The sequence below is a fragment of the Eubalaena glacialis genome, chromosome 11 (genome assembly GCF_028564815.1).
Source record: "Eubalaena glacialis isolate mEubGla1 chromosome 11, mEubGla1.1.hap2.+ XY, whole genome shotgun sequence".
Taxonomy (NCBI): domain Eukaryota; kingdom Metazoa; phylum Chordata; class Mammalia; order Artiodactyla; family Balaenidae; genus Eubalaena; species Eubalaena glacialis.
Window position 1 is genome coordinate 71,006,677 of NC_083726.1, and position 19,350 is coordinate 71,026,026.

Genomic DNA, 19,350 nt, shown 5'->3' on the forward strand with positions numbered 1-19,350 from the left:
TTCTGGCTCATTTTCCGATTTCCCGTTCTTGGATATGACACTTCCTGGTATGGAAGTTTTGTTTCTCCCCACCTTAATTCTGGTGGTGTGGAATATCAGGACCATGTGCGTTGGTGCGGCTTTTTTATTCGTCTATTTTCCTAGGTAATTAGGATGCATTCCAATTGGGAAACATAGATTCTTTGACTTGAGAAGTTTTGTGCATGATTTCTTTGATAATTTCTTCATGTTAAATTTTCTCTTCTATCTTTGTAAAATTTGTATTGTCTGGATATCCAACCTCCTGGACTGATCTCTTATCTCCTAATTTCCTCTCCAAATGTACATTGTTTTCTTAATGTTTCCTCTCAACAGCTTGCTTTTGTTTCATGGATGCAATCCCCATGTCCTTGAGAGTATTAATCTTAGTCTTGTAAGTTTCTTCTGCTCCCTCACGTATCTGTTTCATCTTAGTTCTATTTTGCTTCTGCTTCTTTTGGTCTCTTTTGTGTGAGTGACTTTCCTAAAGTGTCTGCTCATCCTTTGCTGTTTGTTCATATTTAAGACTAAAATCCTAACTGAAAGTCCTGTGTGGGTTAGATAAGTCAACCCTCATTATAGAGTAATTGGATCTCTAAGTAGCCCTTTCTTGTGTCACTGGGGGAGAAGCCCCAAATGTCATTGTCATTTGACCTTTTTTCTTGGGCTGAAGAGTTTTCCAAGAGAGGAATTCTCCCATATTCTAATGGTCAGTTAGGGGACAGGAGAAACCATAAAAATTGGCTTGGAGCCAGAGGGAAATAGAGGGAGAGCCCAGTGGGCCTGGGTCTCATCATTCAGTATGGGACTTTTACTGAATACCCCTATTTTTAGTACAACTTCCCTTTTTAGTACAACTCCCTAACTTCCCTCAGCTGCTGTGTCTGTGCCCTCAAGTTCACCTTCTCTAGAGCTTTGCTGTCCAATATGGTAGCCACTAGCCACGTGTGGCTAGCCCATTGAAATGTGGTATAAGTGTGAGATGCACAATGAATTCTATAGACTTAGTATGAAAAAAGAATGTAAAATACATCATCAATAATGTTTATATTGCTGTCAGGTGGAAATGATCCTATTTGGATATTTTGGATACTTCTAACTTTTTACTTCTTAATGTCACTACGAGACAATGTAAAATTACATGTGGTTCACGTTATGTTTTTATTGGACAGTGCTACTCTCAACGAGAAGGTAGGAGTCTGACTGATCTTCATAAATAGTATTCAGTCACTTCTCCATTTTTTCAGGCCTACCCATCACACATTCACCTCTTTAGAGAAACCTGGTGTTTTTGATTCCTGGACTTTGCTTGGATTCTGTGGCATGAATGGTTTGTTTCTTACTTTCTTCCTCCATAGCCTTAGATTTCAGCTTCCTTGGCTCTATTGAAATAGTTATTTCCATCTTCTTTTCATATTCAGAATTTCCTTTTCTTGCCTACTGTGTTTCCTTCTTTATTCTTTTTGTTCCTTCAGGTTTTTGCCTTGTCAAAATTCTTTATAGTTATCTCAGATGGTATTTAGGAAGGAGCAGAGATAAATATGCATGTTCATGTTTAACTAACTGAAAGTATACAGTTGAACTTGGATAAAACAGAAATTTGATCATGGCACTGATGGCTTAAACTTTTTCCTGTCTCCTCATTGCAGAAAGTACAAAGTTCAGTCTACTCTGGCCCCTGTGGCTTCTCTTAGTTTGCTTTTGCTGTGGTTATGCCCCATACAAACAACCGCCAAATCTCAATGACTTAGAACAACAAAGGTTTATTTCTCGCTCATACTATGTGTTGACTGCTAATTGGCTCTGACTCTTCTCCAGCTTGGTATCTGCATCCATGTCATTTTTCAAAAAAATTAATAGACTTTATTTTTTTAAAGCAGTTTTAAGTTTATAGAAAAGTTAACAGAAAGTACAGGAAATTTTCATATTCCCCCTTCTTCCATACCCTTCCTCCCCAGTTCCCCTATTCTTGTCATCTTGCATTTGTGTGGCACATTTATTACAATTGATCCATTATTATTAACTAAAGTTAATAATCTGTCCATGCTGCCTTTTTCATTCATGATTCCAGGCTGAAAGATCAGCCTCATCTGGGAAAGACTGTTTTAGAGATGGAGGGAAAAGGGAAAGAGAGTTGGCAGAAGCATATAGTGGCTTTTAGAGCTTCTGCTTGGAACTGGAATAGGTCACATCCCCTTACAGGTGGTTGGCATAAGCCTGCTGTCAATGGGCAGCGAAGTCTGCTCCTCCTATAGGAAGTTATAGTAACACTGTAGCAAGTGGAGATGTGTAATTTTGTTACAGGGAAAAGAGAAGCAAATAATGGGGAATGGGGGTGTAGTGTATCATGTATTGTGTATCCTGTATCATGTATCGTCAGCACTGACCCTGGCCACTCAGTTCTCTACTAGCAACCCTTCTATACAGCTATAATAAATTTCTTTGTACTCCACACCTGTCCCACCTTCCCTTATGTCTCTCTACTAAGCAAACTCCTCAGTGTTTCAGGGTTCAGCTTGCTTATTGCAGAAAGTCATTCCTGACTAGATCAATATGCTAGCCTATTTGTATGCTATGTTGGAATTTTTTTTTTTTTTTTTGCTTTCTTAGCTTAATCCTTCAGGCTATTAGCAGAAGTAAATGATTATGCAACATCTCCTTATGTGAATTTTCCTTTAATTTTAAATTTTCATTTGGCTTTGGCCAAGGTCTTCATAGAAGAAAAATTACCTGTGTACGTAAGAGTGATCATATGGTAGTGTCTGATCAAAGATGTGACCACTTACCACTTCCATTGTTGGTGACTGAAAGGTGCAATACAGACTGTGAACTAAGGTAAGTAAAAGAGAAATAATGTATAATGTAACCAGATTAAAATCAGTAAGTGAGGTAAGATGTAAACATCTAGTGCAGTGCCTCTCACAGGGTGGACATGTAATTAATGTCTATCCTTTGCCCCTTCAGTTAAAAAACTTTAGACTCATTAACTTATTGCGAAACTCGGCAATTGGTTTGAGTTTTTTATTCATAGTATTTGCTAAATTCCAGTATAGAGGCCTCAATATTTTGTGTAAGAAATCGAATCAAATTTGTCTGTAAAATAAATACAGGAAAACTCTAATCTGAAAACCTATGGTTTAAAGGTCTGAAACAATACATTTTGTAGCACTATCCTATAATTCCCATTGAACTCATGAACCAATAAACTTTTAAAGTTTGAGGATTAGAGAATCAATAAATTGATTTCTATATCTTATCAGTATTTTGTCCATTAAACATTAGGAACATGATCCTAGATCATGGCAGGAAAGTTTGTTCTTCTAAAATTCTTGTTATTTGATTATCTGTGATGGGTCTTAGAGTGAAGCTAAGAGCAATAACCCCCATGTAGCAGGTGACAGTCAACTTTCAGGGATGGCCAGAACCTCTTTCACTCAACAAGGATAAGAATTTTTATATATTTATGGTGTTGTTTGAAGGCCTATAGTGAAAGGCTAATGACAGAACAGCCTGTACAAGGTGCATCTTCTACATTGCAGAAGAGTGCAGCACAGTGAAACTCTTGAGATGCAGGTGGGATGGAAAGGAACTCCATGAATTCCCTGCTCTGCTGTACTAGTGCACTCATATTGTCTGAGAGATTGCTAGACTGTAATTGGGATAATGTGGCTCAAACTGGCAGATTTTACTTGTGGAAAAAAAATGTTTTCCCTGAAAACATGTCTAAAAATAGATTACTTGAGTTAATGAGAAAATGTGATATGCCTTACAAAAACCAAGTTTACCAACTTGTAAAGGCTTTATCTTTATTGATGTAGTCATATTCCCAGATATTCCCTGATCCTCAGTCAAATAAAGGTTGCATAGGGAGGCACTCCCTGATGATGAGTCAAATATATTCAGTTCTAGTCTTAAATCTTCCACTACATAATTGAGCAATCTTGATCTCAACTAGTTGTTTTCAAAGGTCTAGCGGGAGGTTTGGGGTTCCTAGGACCTCCAAAGCTGCCTCCAAGTGCCTGTATAGCTGGTTCCCTACCTCCATCTTTAACCAGACACTCCGTGTTTATGTATTTGGAGTGCAAGTTAGATTTTATTTGGAAAAAAGTAAGATTTCTGACAAGTCAGGCGTCCATACCATTTGAATGTACAGCACCTCTGGTGTTCATTTTCTCACCTATAAAATGAAAGTTTGGGCCCTGTGATGTCTAAGAAGTTTTCATCCCTAAATCAATGATACATCAAGTATTTTTAGGTGGCTTGTCCATTAATTGCAACAAAATTTTAAAGATGAATGATACGTGTGAGTTTCTCTGAATCCATTTTTTAAATTGTGTTCATTGGCACACCTCCTAAGTGTAATAACCTCATTTTTTGAAGGTGGCACATCATTGGCAAAAGTGAATGTTCATCCCTTTGTGGTCAAGGATATAAGTCATTGGACATCCACTGTATGAAGTATTCCATTCATAAAGGACATACTGTTCCAGTAGATAACCACTACTGTGGTGACCAGCTTAAACCTCCGACCCGAGAACCCTGCCATGGTGACTGTGTCTTAACAAGGTGGCATTATTCAGAATGGTCCCAGGTACAAAGAAAAAGTTTGCTTAAGAAAAGTTGCTCCTTTTTTTTTTACCTCTAATTAAATATTTGTCACTCTAGAGTTTTGTTAAAGTTTTTATTTTGTGTCCATTTGTCACCACTTTTCTTTTTTTAATCAGTGTTCCGGGAGTTGTGGAGGAGGGGAGAGGTCTCGAGAATCTTACTGTATAAATAACTTTGGCCACCGTCTTGCTGACAGAGAATGCCAGGAACTTCCCCGAGTGACAACTGAGAATTGCAATGAATTTTCCTGTCCCAGTTGGGCCACTAGTGAGTGGAGTGAGGTAACATTAAACCCATGAGGCTTAGAACTGTTATAACATTGTGTAGGAGAGCTTTGTAATCGAAGGCTATATAATTCAAAAAAATATTTCAATTTATTTTATCATGTGGTAAATAACTTTATCAAGGTAGTAAAACATTTAAAAATGGTTTGTTCTTTAACTGTTTACAATATCTGGCCAACAATGACATACTGGTTTTTAATCTATAACCACTTTCATAGTGTCCACAGTAGGCTGAAATATACACTTGTTCTAAGGTTAGTTTTGTACCTTTGTTTCTGGAACAAATGGACGTTGCCCTGGGATTTGGGCAGCAGAAGTTTGGGATGGCTGATTTTACCCCGTGAATATCTCTGATTTTTCTGAGGAGTGAAGGGAAAATGTCCTTAGGAATGGTCTTTCAACTGTATTTGAATATGCAAATTGATCATTCATTATATATTTTGTAGGTATATGTGCTGACTAATACTGAAAATAATGGTCAGTTGTATTCTTACAGTGTCTTGTTACATGTGGAAAAGGAACAAGGCAGCGGCAGGTGTGGTGTCAACTGAATGAAGATCACTTGAGTGATGGCTTCTGTGATCCAAGCACCAAACCTGAGTCTCTGAGACCATGTGAGCTTCATGCATGTGCTTCCTGGCAAGTAGGACCATGGGGTTCTGTGAGTATATGATAAGGGTTTTTCTGCTCTAAACCATCATTACAGAATAACACAGAAGTTGTGGTGTACTCACTCTTTAGTGGCTGCATCTAAATTTGGGTGTTTTTTGGAAAAAGATTCCTGAAATGTAAATCCCTACCTGCACAATTTTGTCAGTACTGCTAATGTTGCTGTGGTAAATATTCTAGCTTTGCTTTTTAATTCAGTTTTGTTAAGCAAAATGCTACGAATTTTATGCTTTCACGAGGAACCATATTCAATATCCTGTAATAAACCGTAATGGAAAATAATATGAAAAAGAATATATATATATAAATAACTGAATCACTTTGCTATACAGCAGAAACTAACGTAACGTTGTAAATCAACTCTACTTCAATAAAAATTTTTTTATGCTTTCATCAGCTTTATTTAAACTATAGACATTTTCATGTTCGGTGTCTAAATTATTATCTTTACTGTATTTAGAGTAGGCATTGTTGAGAAGTTTTGCCAAACAGGCGGCTAGGAATCTGCTGGATGAGGGTGGGCAGCTTATTATCCTACGCAGGTTGCCACAGTTGCTGGGAAACCTTCTCTCATCTGTCCTTTAACTCTGTCCTATGCCCTTCCTTCTTTATCTCTTTGAAATTTACTTAGCATATTAAATGACATGCATACACCAGGTCGATTTTGAAAAGTATTTAGTTTCTCTAAACTGTATTGACTCTGCCTCCAAAATATCAGGCTTCTATTGATATTTTTACATGATAACTTTTTAAAGATATAATAACTGTCCATTTTAACTTCACTATTTTATTAGTATCTCCATAAATTTGAATAAAGATGTATGTTGATTCAATTTGCTCATTTTAAGTCTAGAATCTGATATAAAGGACTAATAAAAATATCTACTGAAAGTATATTCTTAACTGTCTATGCACTAAGAAAATTAAGTTTATGTAATTTTTGAACAATGGTGTTTGGTATCTGCTTATATTCTTTCAGTGCACAACCACGTGTGGACAGGGGTACCAGATGCGTGCTGTGAAATGTGTCAATGAGCTACTTAGTGCAGTGCTAGATGATAGACTGTGCAATGGAGCTACTCGCCCAAGTGACAGGCAGGTAAAGGACACCTCTTCATGGATTATAAACAAAAATCTTTGATACAGGAGGATTATTGATATGTTAAAATTATTTCCATACGTATTTTTTCCACTTAAACTTCTATGCCTTAAAAATGTATGTGGGGGACTTCCCTGGTGGTCCAGTGGCAAAGGCTCCACGCTCCCAATGCAGGGGGCCTGGGTTCGATCCCTGGTTAGGGAACTAGATCCCACATGCTGCAACTAAGACCTGGCACAGCCAAATAAATAAATAAATATTTTTTAAAAAAGGTATATGGGCATCAGAAAGTATATAGTTCTTGGTTTTGCCAGCTTTATTGATGCATTTTTTTTACTCTTTATCTGCCATTGGATCACTCATTTAACTTATATTTCCATCCTTTGAACTACAGAAGGCTGAACCTCTAAAGCGTGTCGTACTGCTTAAGGTAGCATCCTGTGTTCATTCAGGAGGTTTCAGCTTAGTGGTATTTTTGAAGGACTATTACTCTTTTCTTTTCAACCATCAGGCAGAATGATCCAAACTTTAGCCTTCAGAGTCATACTATCCACTTCTAGCCCTTGATAGTATTTTGTACTTTTGAAAAATATAAACCTTTACATCGCTTCTTTGTAGTTTAGTATGCAAATGTTCTTTACTTATATATGTGGAGGATGAAATGAAGTATAGGATTTAGTATAAAGCAGAATGTTAATTAATTCATTGATGTTTTGTGAGACCCATTTTTCTTTTGAACAGGACTGTATTGTTACACCTTGCCCAATTATCCCTAAAATTGGGGCCACATCATTACCAGCTCTTCCCATGGGAAAGATAGCACAATGGCGATACGGTTCTTGGACCCCAGTAAGTGAATTCCTTTAAGATGTACAGTGTTTCTACTATGGAGCCTTTCAGACATCCACAAAATAGTTGCTACAGATTTGCCAAATTAATGTATGCATTCATTCTCAGGTATTTTGATGAATATAAGGTTTAGAATTAGATAATTTAATGACTAAATCCTGTTCTGCCTTTCAAGAGCTCTGTGTCTCTGGGAAGAAATTTAAGTTTTCTAGCTCTATTTTCTGATCTACCAAATGGGGATGAAAATATTTATTGATTATTTTTTAACTTTTATTTTATTTTATTTATTTTTTTTTACAGCAGTTTCTTATTAGTTATCTATTTTATACATATGAGCGTATACATGTCAATCCCAATCTCCCAATTCATCCCACCACCACCCCCCCACTTTCCCCCCTTGGTGTCCATACGTTTGTTCTCTACATCTGTGTCTCTATTTCTGCCTTGCAAACCAGTTCAGGGATGATAATATTTATGTCCCAGGTTGTTATGAGAAGCAGATGTGATAGGCTTTTTATCAGCCTTTATTTAAACTACCACACGTTCATGTTGTTTTTCTAAACTGAAGGCTTTAATCTATTTGGAGTATATACATGCTTTAGTATATATGAAAATATATACTAAATATATGAAAGATATATGAAAGATATATGAAAATATATGAAAGATATATTTTTAAGTTTCATATATTCTCTGAATATTTTAATTATGAGAGCCTATCTACTCTATTACCTAGGTCTTTAAAAGTTATCTTAAATGATATCTTAAGATTCTCTTATATAAAATATTTTCTTTTCTTTTTTAAATTTTGGCAATCAACTAATCAATATTCCAAGAAGCTGAGTGTTTTGTTTCATTATCACAAATATCTGATTTGTGAATTTTATTTTCTAAACTCATTGGGATATTCACTGCCCTGTCTTTGACTCAGAAATGATGCCAGGTGCTAGTATTTCTAATTTAACTTTTTTCAATAAACTTGAGGTTTAGAAATTTGAGCAACAGCCAGGTGTAAGGGATGTGGAAATGTCCTGTATAACTCCTTGGTATTATTCAATTTTTTTAGTGCTCTGTGTCTTGTGGAAGAGGGAATCAAGCCCGCTATGTAAGCTGTCGTGATGCTCACGATGGAATAGCAGATGAATCATATTGTGCCCACTTACCCCGACCAGCTGAAATAGCTGTCTGTTTTAGCCCTTGTGGAGAGTGGCAAACAGGGAATTGGTCACCTGTAAGTATTTTTATGTGAAAAAAATGAAATGAAAAATTTAAATATAATACTTGCTATTTAAGATAATGTAGTTTATGGGCTGAATTTGTGATCAGTGCTCAGCTTCCTGTGGCCATGGAAAAACAACTCGACAAGTTTTATGCATCAACTATCATCAGCCAATTAATGAGAATTACTGTGACCCTGAAGTCCGCCCTGTGATAGAACAAGAATGTAACCTGGCAGCCTGCCCTCCCACATACAGCCACTTTCCGAGTTTCTCTGAGCAGCCAAGCCATTTTCCAGGCAGGAATTTTCCATTAACTCACAAACCAGAAGATAATCAAAATCAGGGGGTCCAGCCATCCATCAGAGGAAACCAGTGGAGAACAGGACCATGGGGATCAGTAAGCCCTCTCTATTGAGTTATACTAATTCTGTAATTTTGTTATGTTATATGGCCTTTTAACAGATACGTATGTAATGACATCAAATGCTTTTAATGCTAAATTTTTCTGAAGATCAGTAGTTTAAATCTTAAAAGGATTAAGCAATTTTTGATGCAGATTACAAATCCCCAGAGTTCTTATTGAATTATACAGTAATGTGATATTATGATGACAGAGGAATGCACTTGAAAATAATTTCAGAGTTTATTATAGTAAAAATAAAAGAAAATCTTTTAAGTGTTAAGACTACCAGTGTTTATGAAGAAAAAAAAACAAAAAAACCCCAAAATTACTCTGATAGCAGTGCAGTAAGCTAGAATAAAATCATGATTACTAGGAAAGGTACAACTGTGGTTCATACTTTATATGAGAGTAAAGATACCAAATAAAGAAAAACAATGTGACAGTTTAGTAACTTAACCTTATCTTTTGGTTTTTTTCCTTCCTAGTGAGACCTGAAAACTTTAATTCCTTTTTACTTAACACTTAGGACAAGGGTGAATTTTCTTTTGCAAGCTTTAAAACTTCACCTTTCCATCAACAAATTCTAATGAAACCCCTAGTTAAAACCCAAGTGTTGGTTATGTTGGGTTAAATAAAACACATTATGTATTAAAAAAAAAAAACCCAAGTGTTTTTTGACAGATATTCTCGATTCAAATTATGATTCCAATGAGGGGGGTTTTAACGTGGAGAGCTTGAATTTGAGTCAAAGTACTGTTTGTTTTTTGTGGGGGTTTTTTTTTGATGTAATTTTGTGCCGTGGAATCTGCAGTTTGTGTGTTCCTGTGTTCCATCCTTTTCAGTGCTCTAGCAGTTGTGCTGGAGGTATTCAGCGTAGAGTTGTGGTTTGCCAGGATGAAAATGGACAAAGTGCCAGTTACTGCGATGCAGCCTCCAAACCCCCAGAGTCAAAGCACTGTGATTCGGGCCCTTGTCCACGGTGGAGCTACGGAAGCTGGGGAGAAGTAAGTCATACTATCTCCTAAACTTGTGGAGATTATGACATCTCCCAAGACTGAAAGTTAAGCACTTCATATTGTTACCGTTGGATAATCTTACTTCACTGTACTACAGAGAAAAGATTTTTTTTTTTAATTGAGTCAGTAAAAATATGTTCTTTTAATAGACATTGTGTCATGGTATAAATCACTCATTCATGATAGGAAATATATACTCCAGATTTTTAACAGAATCCTTTGTGCTAGCCAGTAGGTCTGTGACCTACTAAAACCTCTCTAAAACTAGTATATTATTGTTTTAATTTCTTAGAAAATTAGACTGATATAAAGATAGAAAATTAGAGTGATATATAGGCATGTTTATATCCTTATATCCATATCAAATGAAGGCTGAACCATTCATTTGGTGAATCTTTTAAATGGAGAGCTGTCAATTATTGAGCGCTTTCTTCATGTCCTGGCATTCTTTTAGGCACTGGGATTATGAAGATAGTTTTAAAAATGGTTATAATGAATACTAATTCCACCTATATTATGCATGAGAAAGAAGAAAGACTTACATTGGCTTTGGATGAATAAAACAAACCACCTAATTTAATTAGTCAAATATTTTTGCTGAATGATTTTAGTACATATTTTCTCTCCATAAGGAGTTTGGAAATCATTGTTTAAAGATACGCTCTGACCAGGTGCTAATAAATAGCAAGCACCTCTTTAAAATGTACTTTTACTATTTTCCAAAATGAAAGTAACTTTTTCATTTCTGAGTTAAATCTCATCGTGAAAATTCCAATAAAATGAAAAATTGTGAAAAGATAAGAACTTTTAACATTTGATACATTTCCTGCCAAACTTTTGTTCTGTGTGGGTTCCAGAAATAGGTTCATACTATACATGCCACTTTGCCATCTGCTGTTTTCATGTAATATATATATACTGAACATCTTTCTATGTTTATAAATTTAGATCTCCCTTATTAGCTTTCATGGCTACACAGTCATCTTTTGATAGGATACCATACATTATGTAGTTAATACCTATTACAGTACCAATTCTCAAAACTTTGTCTTTTTAAAAAAAATTATAGAACTAAAACTTTGATTTATATTTTACCCAGGAAGAAATGTTGAGAATTATAAGGATTCTTATATTTCTTATATAAGAATATAAATATATTCTTATATATTTCTTATAATTATAAGATTATAAGAAAGGATAACTTTAAACTCTAGCAATACTGATTATGTACTCAACATTGAATAAAGCAATATAATATTCTTTTTGAAACCACATAGTTTTGATTTTTCTTCTTATTTTTAGTGTACACAAACATGTGGAGGAGGAATAAAATCACGATTCGTAATATGTCAATTTCCCAATGGCCAAATGTCACGAGAGCAAAACTGTGAAATCTTAAACAAGCCACCTAGTGTGGTACAATGTCATGTGCATGCTTGCCCTGATGATGTATCATGGCATCGGGGACCATGGAAATCGGTACGATAGTATTCTTATTTTTATCCTTCTGTTTTGTTTTGTTTTTCTATGTTCCTTTTACTTTAATTTCCTCTCTTCATAGATTGTGATGCACACATTTTATCTTCTGATTTTTTTTAAAGCAGACCATTGGCTCTCTTGGCTTGATAGTTTGAAAGAAGAATCATTCAATTTCAAGTACTGTAATATATACATATATATATAATAGTTTTATATGTATTTATTTTTTTATAAGTGAATTTTGAACTGTAGCACTATTCTAATGGAAGTATCTTTCTCCGGTACGTCTTTGGCTTGCCCACAAATTAATTGGAAATGTTTTACTATTTACATTTGTACATAATGTTAACATTGTGCTTATAACAATGGCGAGTTAAGGCTGTGTCTTGTTTGAGTATATAACTGTTTGTGGCTTTTGTCTGTCAATGTCCAATAACTGATCTAAAAGCAAATAACATTCTTGTTTTTATCATTGTTAAACTTAGTATTTTGTTTGGAAATGTGAAAATATTGTATTAAAAAATATAGAGAAATTTACTTACACAAAGTAAATTAATTGTTTACAGTTTGTCACATACATCATGGAAAAGTATGATTTATATAGTAGTTTATAAGAATATTCATTTCTTCCACTGTGTGGAGTTACTGTGTCTTGAGCTGTTTTAATTTTTTATTTTTTTTGGAGCCATAGACAAAATTCATAAATATTTATGAATGTTTAATTTCCTCTAGTATTTTTCAAATACCCAGGCTTTGAAGAATAATTAATATATAAATATATTGAAATTAGCATTTTGGTCACTTTTGATATTTTAAATCATGAACAACTAAGTATACTTCTCTCAGGTGAAAAACTGATTGGAGTCTATAATCTATTTATAATTAAATTTATAAAGTTAAACAGTTCTTTATTTGGAAAATAATTATAACTCTGGTTTTATATCCAACCCTGATGTGTACACTTGTTTTACTTCACCCAAGTCAAAGCTTTATGATGAAATGTAAACCTGTTTCAATTCATGCTATTTGAAGAACAGGTCAAGTTCCAGTTCAGGCTGAAATTCATCTTTAGAGTCAGTGTGACTGATACAAAACAACAGAACATTTTAACTTTATAGGAGGATCTTAAAGTTAAATTGCTACATTAGAAGTAGAGAGCCATTACTTTTCAGGAACTAACAAAAAACATATTTTGCTATGGAAAGCATTCACATATTTACTTAATAAAATGTTTACTGACCATCTGCTATATCCTAGGTACTGTGCTACAGTAATAATAAAGACATATTTCTTACCCCTATGGAGTTTACAGTTTAGTTGGAGAGATGTGAAATACTGTAGGAACTCACTATAAAGATATTTTTTGTTAGTCATTTTAGAATGGAAATTCACTTTCTCCTTACTATATCTCTGTTACATTTTCTTTCATTTTATTAGTTTAATTTGCAAGCCTAGTTCTTAATAAGACTTAATCCATAGATTGCCTTCTTGGAATTTTGCCTCAATTAGGAAAGCAGACACAAAGGTTTTATTTTCCCCACTCATTCATGAATTCATTAATTCACGAAGCATTAGACATTTACTTATGTCTCCTGCTTTGTGCTAGATATTGAAGTTCCTAAAATTAAGTGCTTTTGAATCAGATTTTCTATTTCAGAGGTCAGCAAACTATGAAATCTGGCCCATTGCCTATTTTTGTAAATAAGTTTTATTGGAACACAGTCATGCACAATTTTTTATGTATTATCTATGGCTGCTTTTGCACTACAAAGCAGAGTTGATTAGTTGCAATAGAGACTGGCCCTCAAAGCCTGAAATATTTACTATTTGGTCCTTTCTGGGGAAAGCTTGTTGACTCCTGTTCTATTTAATAACATTATAAAACTTTTAAAATTTAATGTAAAATGTACGTAAAGTTATAGCATATTAGAATTGCAAATATTCATTTGGGGTCAGTTTTAGATGTTTTTGATCCTTTGTTTAACATTTTTAAATATCTTAATGTTTATCAATCTTCTCTACATATTCACTGTAGTATTCACATAATTTTTCCCCAGTTTATTGAGATATATATGGTCATATTGTATAAGTTTAAGGTGTACAACATCACACAATGTTTCTTATATTGGAATATATCTAATACTACAATCCAATATATTTGTGTCATGTTATTTTTTTGTATGTAAATGATGTCATAAATGAAAAACCTGAATGTTCATTAAAGACCCTGTGTAGAGGTAACTTTTTTCAACCTCACAAAAAACAAATGACCAAGAAAACAATAACCACAAATTACAAAATAGTAAGACAGAAATATAAAAGTCTTCAATTGTTTAATACATGTCTGTTCCACAAAGGAGTTCATTGACTAACTCAGTCTTTGCACTAGGAAAAAACTATAATTTTTTTGATAAATTGAAGATAAAAATTTAAAAATCACAGTAGATGTATATATCAGAATTTTTATAAACTTTATTTATTAACTTTTTATAGGTATAAAGTAAATATATATCATTAGAGTGCCTGGATTTCTTATTATATGAAGAATTTTATTCCTTAAATTAGCCTTTTATATTAAAAGGGTTTAAGGGATCTGAAGTTTTGTTGTTAAAACCAGATATAACCCTTTACCTCTTTCAGTGTTGTTACATATTAGCCAAATTTCAGAATACCTCTAATTAACATATCAGGTTGATATTCTTTCATGTATAACTTTAATTTCAGATCCTATTTACTAGGTTAGAAAATTAAGAAATGTATGTGTATGTATATATATACATGTGTGTATATATATTATATATATATATACACACACATATATGAATGACATGAAATCTTAGACATTTTTCATTTTAAAGCAAAATTAAAATACCAAGTGCTAAATCATTAAAATGTAACTAGGAAAAAAGTTGTAAATATACATTTAAATTTTCTCCATGTTGGAAACCTTGTGTTGTAATAATTTATAAGCATGATTAAAGAAAGGAATAAATAAATCTTAACATATGTCTGTTAATTTAATGACTGCATTTTTGTGCTGAGTCAATGTGAAATGATTGTATTTTAACCCTTGCTTATTAATGATGTGTTGTGGCTTTGTGCTTTGCATAATTCACATGTATGTTATATTTTTATTCCTTGGATCAATACCTAAAATGTTTTAAGTCACTGAACAGATCCTGTATTATAATGAATGCCTCTTTTCTTTTGATGTATTTTTCTTAAATAACAAATGGTTAATTTTTCTTATTAAACGTTTAATTGTTGAATAGTATATGGTTTCATAATTTTACTGAGTATATGTATAAGCTACTGCTATTTTTCAGATAATCCTATTAGAAACTAACATTGGTATTTAAAAATAAGATTTATTGTTGGCTATCAATTTTTAAATACTAGAAAGTTTAATATTCTTTTCATATATTATAAATAATGAATAAAAATCTGTGATGTAAGCAAATTTATTTAGTAAGTTAACAATAGATGTGCTCATGCCCAGGGTAGTCTTTAAAAGATGAGTAGAAGTTTTATTTTTCCTTTATATTGTAAGGGACACTACATGTAACATAAACTATTCTAGCAAATGCTCTTTAAATAAATTTATATTAACTTATCTTTATTTCCCCCTAAACCTCATTTTAAGTGACTTATTTTCCTAGAATATTCCTACATAAAATGAATATTTTTTTATTCCCTACATAAAATGAATTCATGTTTGGTAAGAAAATAATGTGTATTCCATTGTGTTCTGGGGTTAATAATGATCACACAGAGGTAAAGAGAGTATTTTTCCCATTCAAGATTGTTTTTTCCTCTAAAAATGAGAAAATTATTTTTAAAAAAGGAAAGCTTGATACTTGAACCCTCTTGATGCTAGTCCTTTTCCCCAAGTGTCTCTTTTTAAAATAATACCCTCCTGTAGCATTGTGTTAAAAAATATATATATGTGTATATATAGAGAGAGAGAGCACTAAATTTCTAATATGATACAATGGAATGTGACAAATAGAGGCACTTTCAGAAATGAGCATGGGGTAGCCGTACACACCTAGTAAATCTGCAGGTTGTCAATTTAACAGTTTTGTGTAACAAAAGAACACTGAGGGACTGAGCAGAGGGGTCGGGCAGCCTCTTAAACTGTAGCTCCCACTCAAGGTGGAATGTACTCGGCAAGGAACTTGTTACTGGCTCCAATGCTCCGAAGACCAGAATCAGCCAGGGGAACAAGGTAATGTGTGGGGAAATGGTTTCAAGAAACTGTCAATTCTTTGTAAAGTGGAGTGTTCAGTAAAACAATTTATAGTAATCGGTTATTTTCGTAAATTTGGAAAAGACACACGCAAGTATAGCAACAGACTGGAAATCTATTTTATTTCCAATTTATCATAGAAATCTGTTGAAACAATGTTTCCATTTATTATATTGCCATATCATTCTATGGTACATTCATCAACTCTCCCCCAAATTATGAGCATCCCCTACATGTTTGGCATTGTGTTAGTCACTAGAGGTAAATCAGGCACAATCCCTGTGTACAAGGAGTTTGCAGTTTAGTGGTGAATGTACCAGATAAACAGATGATCAGAAGTAGAATGGGACTCCTATCTTATTTCAGTAACAACTTTGTGATTTATAATATTGAAGACTCATAATATTGGGGGCTCAATAGATTATAATTATCCAAGAATTGGTAGTAAGGATTGTATTTGACAACATAGTAATTATTCCAGTAGATCCTTCTAGAAAGCCTTAAGTAGCAGGAGGTATTCCATTATAACCTGGCTAGAGATGACTGGCATCCAAGTCTCTGTGCTAGAAGAATAGGTTAGTTTTTGCCTAATCGCAGCATCTTTTTCTTTTGTTTGTGTGTGTGCATAGATTTCATGAATCACCGAAAGGGAGAATGTAGACTGATTTATAGTTTGCCCTAGATATGATGCTTTGAAAATAATTTTGGAGATACAAATGGACCTTGCAGGTTTGAAATGTGTGACTTCTTAGGAAAAATTTAAGGAGATAATCTAATGATGAGAATGTAAAAAAAGATACTTGTAAGTGTGTTTGGTTGAGTGAAGTTAGAATGTAGAGTTTAAAATAACTCTAAAAAACATGTCAACGTGAAATGGTGATAATGCTATATTTTTCTTTATATGAAGAAAATGGATGGTCATGTTTCCATTGTAATTCTATTTTCCCAGACATAATGCTTCAGAATGTTTAAGAATTTCTGGAAGTAGATTTTTAGATGTTTTAGAAGAACAGTCTCAGTATTCTACAATATCTATGTGCTGTTTGAGATATATAGGCATTGTTAATATTAGTGCATTTATTAGATCCCTAATTTTTTGTTATAATTTTGTGTCAACTTTCGGTAGACTGAGAATCAGATTTTAGTTCCCATATAATTACAACAGAGTCAAACATTAACACTTTAAAGAGTCTATTTGACATTTTCTAGACAATTAATTTCTAATTTTTAATCACACGTACATTTCTCAGTAAAATATTTTGATCACATACCCTTATATATTATTATATATCTATACATTGCAAACATAAACTAATATATAAGTGTGATTTATAGAACATATAAATTTAAAAGGATAAGATGAATATTTAATATTAAATATATTTTTAATTTTATGGATAATAAAATTTTTCTCAGTGAACTATTATTGTAGTCATCTAATTTTTAAAAAATGGTAGAATGTTTCATTAGTTTGAAAATCTTGTTTCAGTACTGTTAGAGCAATTCAAAAGTCTGGTTTATTCCAATATGTGATTTCAGTAGCTTCCATAGCTGAAAAAATTACTTTGCTAAATGCATACCTCCATATAGCAAAGTTTATCACTGGATGTTCCTGTTATAAACTAGTCATTGATTTTAAATCATTGGATCATACCAGTTATTTTAAAAAATTTTATTGAAAATTGACAAATTTCCATTTTCCATTCTGTCATTTGCCTCTTGAAAAGTACTGGAAGGGGTTATATCTTTATATTTTAACAAATACTGTTAAAACAGTGAAACTTTGAAAGATTTGGAAGCAAGTTAAACATATTAGAAAATCTTGCTCCAAAGTTTTAAAAATACACTGGAGAATTTTTATCATTGGCATACTTATGGTAACAAAGTCCCGTAACACTAGAAACACCTCCAAACATTTCAAAATGTTCTCTCCTTAGAAGGATTTTTCCAAAAGCAGTTGCTTTCTCATTCAATCTTAAATGTCTCCTTTATCTTAAAGGAGAGATTATAAGTCTATTTGTTTAAGTGACAGGTATAACATTTTAATCCTTATCATAGAAAAAATCAGCAAATTTGGAACAAGCCTCTTTTCATAATAGAAAAATTAGTAATTCATCGTCACAATCCCATTTGGTAATTTGAACACGATTGGCAAAGCTCTGTGGCTTAAAACTGAAAAACCAACAGGAGCAGTGTGTCATGGCACTCATCTGATTAGAGTGTTATGAGTTTATACATGTACTATAATCTGTTCATCTTCCGAAGTGGGTGTGTGTGAAGTGTGGTGGGTACACTGAAAGTGAGTGGCAAGTGATGATCTCCCTGCCAGGATACCTAATGTATTATATACATTACATATCAGGCTGACATATAACCCCATATAGTAAAGCTTATTTTCTTACTTTAGATTAAAACAAATGTGAACAGAGGCTATTAAAAAATGTTTTTGGTACTCCATTGAATCACCTTGCCTCTGAGATCTACTTGAGACTTAAAGGTTCAGTAACATCTCTAAAACCTTATATGTTACACAGTAAAGATTGGAATTATGTAATTTGTTTTCATAGACTCCATCATCTGCTTCCTGGTTGTACTCCCCTACCCACATGATTGGGTAAACTTAAACTCACCAATGTACCTAAATCTAGTAGGCTATATCTAGGAAGGTACTCTATCATGTCCTATTGTGATATGACCTTTGTACTAAAACCCTGGTATCATATAATATACATCATATGACATTCATATATTTGTGAAAGTTAAATGATATATTACAAAGCTTTTGGTAGATCACATAACAAATTCTTCTCTATCAGTTGTAACTGAGCTCTAAGGTGATCCTCTAAGACAGCTCTGAGCTATTTCCAATCTCCCTGAACTTTTGACATTTTGCAGTTGTGACCCAGGGAAACTCAGAGACTTTGGAGGTAACTATGAAGGGAATGGTGACCACTGAGCTGCCAAAAATTAATCCCCATCAATCCATTCAAGATTACTAAGAGCCCATCTATAACAGGCACTGGGCTAAGAAAGCTAAAGATGAATAAGAATGACATACTCTACTCAAAGGACTCACAATCCAGGGAAAAATAAATATATACACAAATAACAAGGCAGAAATGGATGTCATGGAAAGTCAGAAAATGTGCATCCAGTTGGAGAAACATAAGGCTTTATGAAGAAGGCATAAGCCTTGATAGGTGGATAGGATTTGAGTGGGGAAGGAGGAACCAGGGTGGAGATCACCCTGAGCAAAACCAGAGGCCAGAAAAAGTAGTTATTTGACTAGTGTAGGTTGGTTTGTGAGAAACAAGGGGCAAGAATAAAGTTAGAAATATGAAATATGAATTGGGCCATAGCAAGGAGGACCAATAAGTATCATGCTTAAGAGAATTTAAAAATGGAAAAATTCTTTAAGTTTATTAAAAAACATTGAATTTTTTGGAGTGGGAACAC

The 19,350-nt window shown here is 33.5% G+C and overlaps 1 protein-coding gene across 1 annotated transcript in view; it reads left to right on the plus strand.

Moving 5' to 3' along the window:
- Window positions 1–19,350, plus strand: part of ADAMTS20 (ADAM metallopeptidase with thrombospondin type 1 motif 20) — a 205,735-nt gene that overhangs the window by 112,280 nt on the left and 74,105 nt on the right. Inside the window, exons 19-28 of the mRNA XM_061204404.1 lie at window positions 2,727–2,853; window positions 4,399–4,609; window positions 4,743–4,907; window positions 5,407–5,571; window positions 6,559–6,678; window positions 7,420–7,527; window positions 8,594–8,758; window positions 8,854–9,144; window positions 9,993–10,154; window positions 11,469–11,645. Coding sequence (XP_061060387.1) covers window positions 2,727–2,853; window positions 4,399–4,609; window positions 4,743–4,907; window positions 5,407–5,571; window positions 6,559–6,678; window positions 7,420–7,527; window positions 8,594–8,758; window positions 8,854–9,144; window positions 9,993–10,154; window positions 11,469–11,645 — 1,691 coding nt within the window. The remainder of the gene's footprint in view (window positions 1–2,726; window positions 2,854–4,398; window positions 4,610–4,742; window positions 4,908–5,406; window positions 5,572–6,558; window positions 6,679–7,419; window positions 7,528–8,593; window positions 8,759–8,853; window positions 9,145–9,992; window positions 10,155–11,468; window positions 11,646–19,350) is intronic.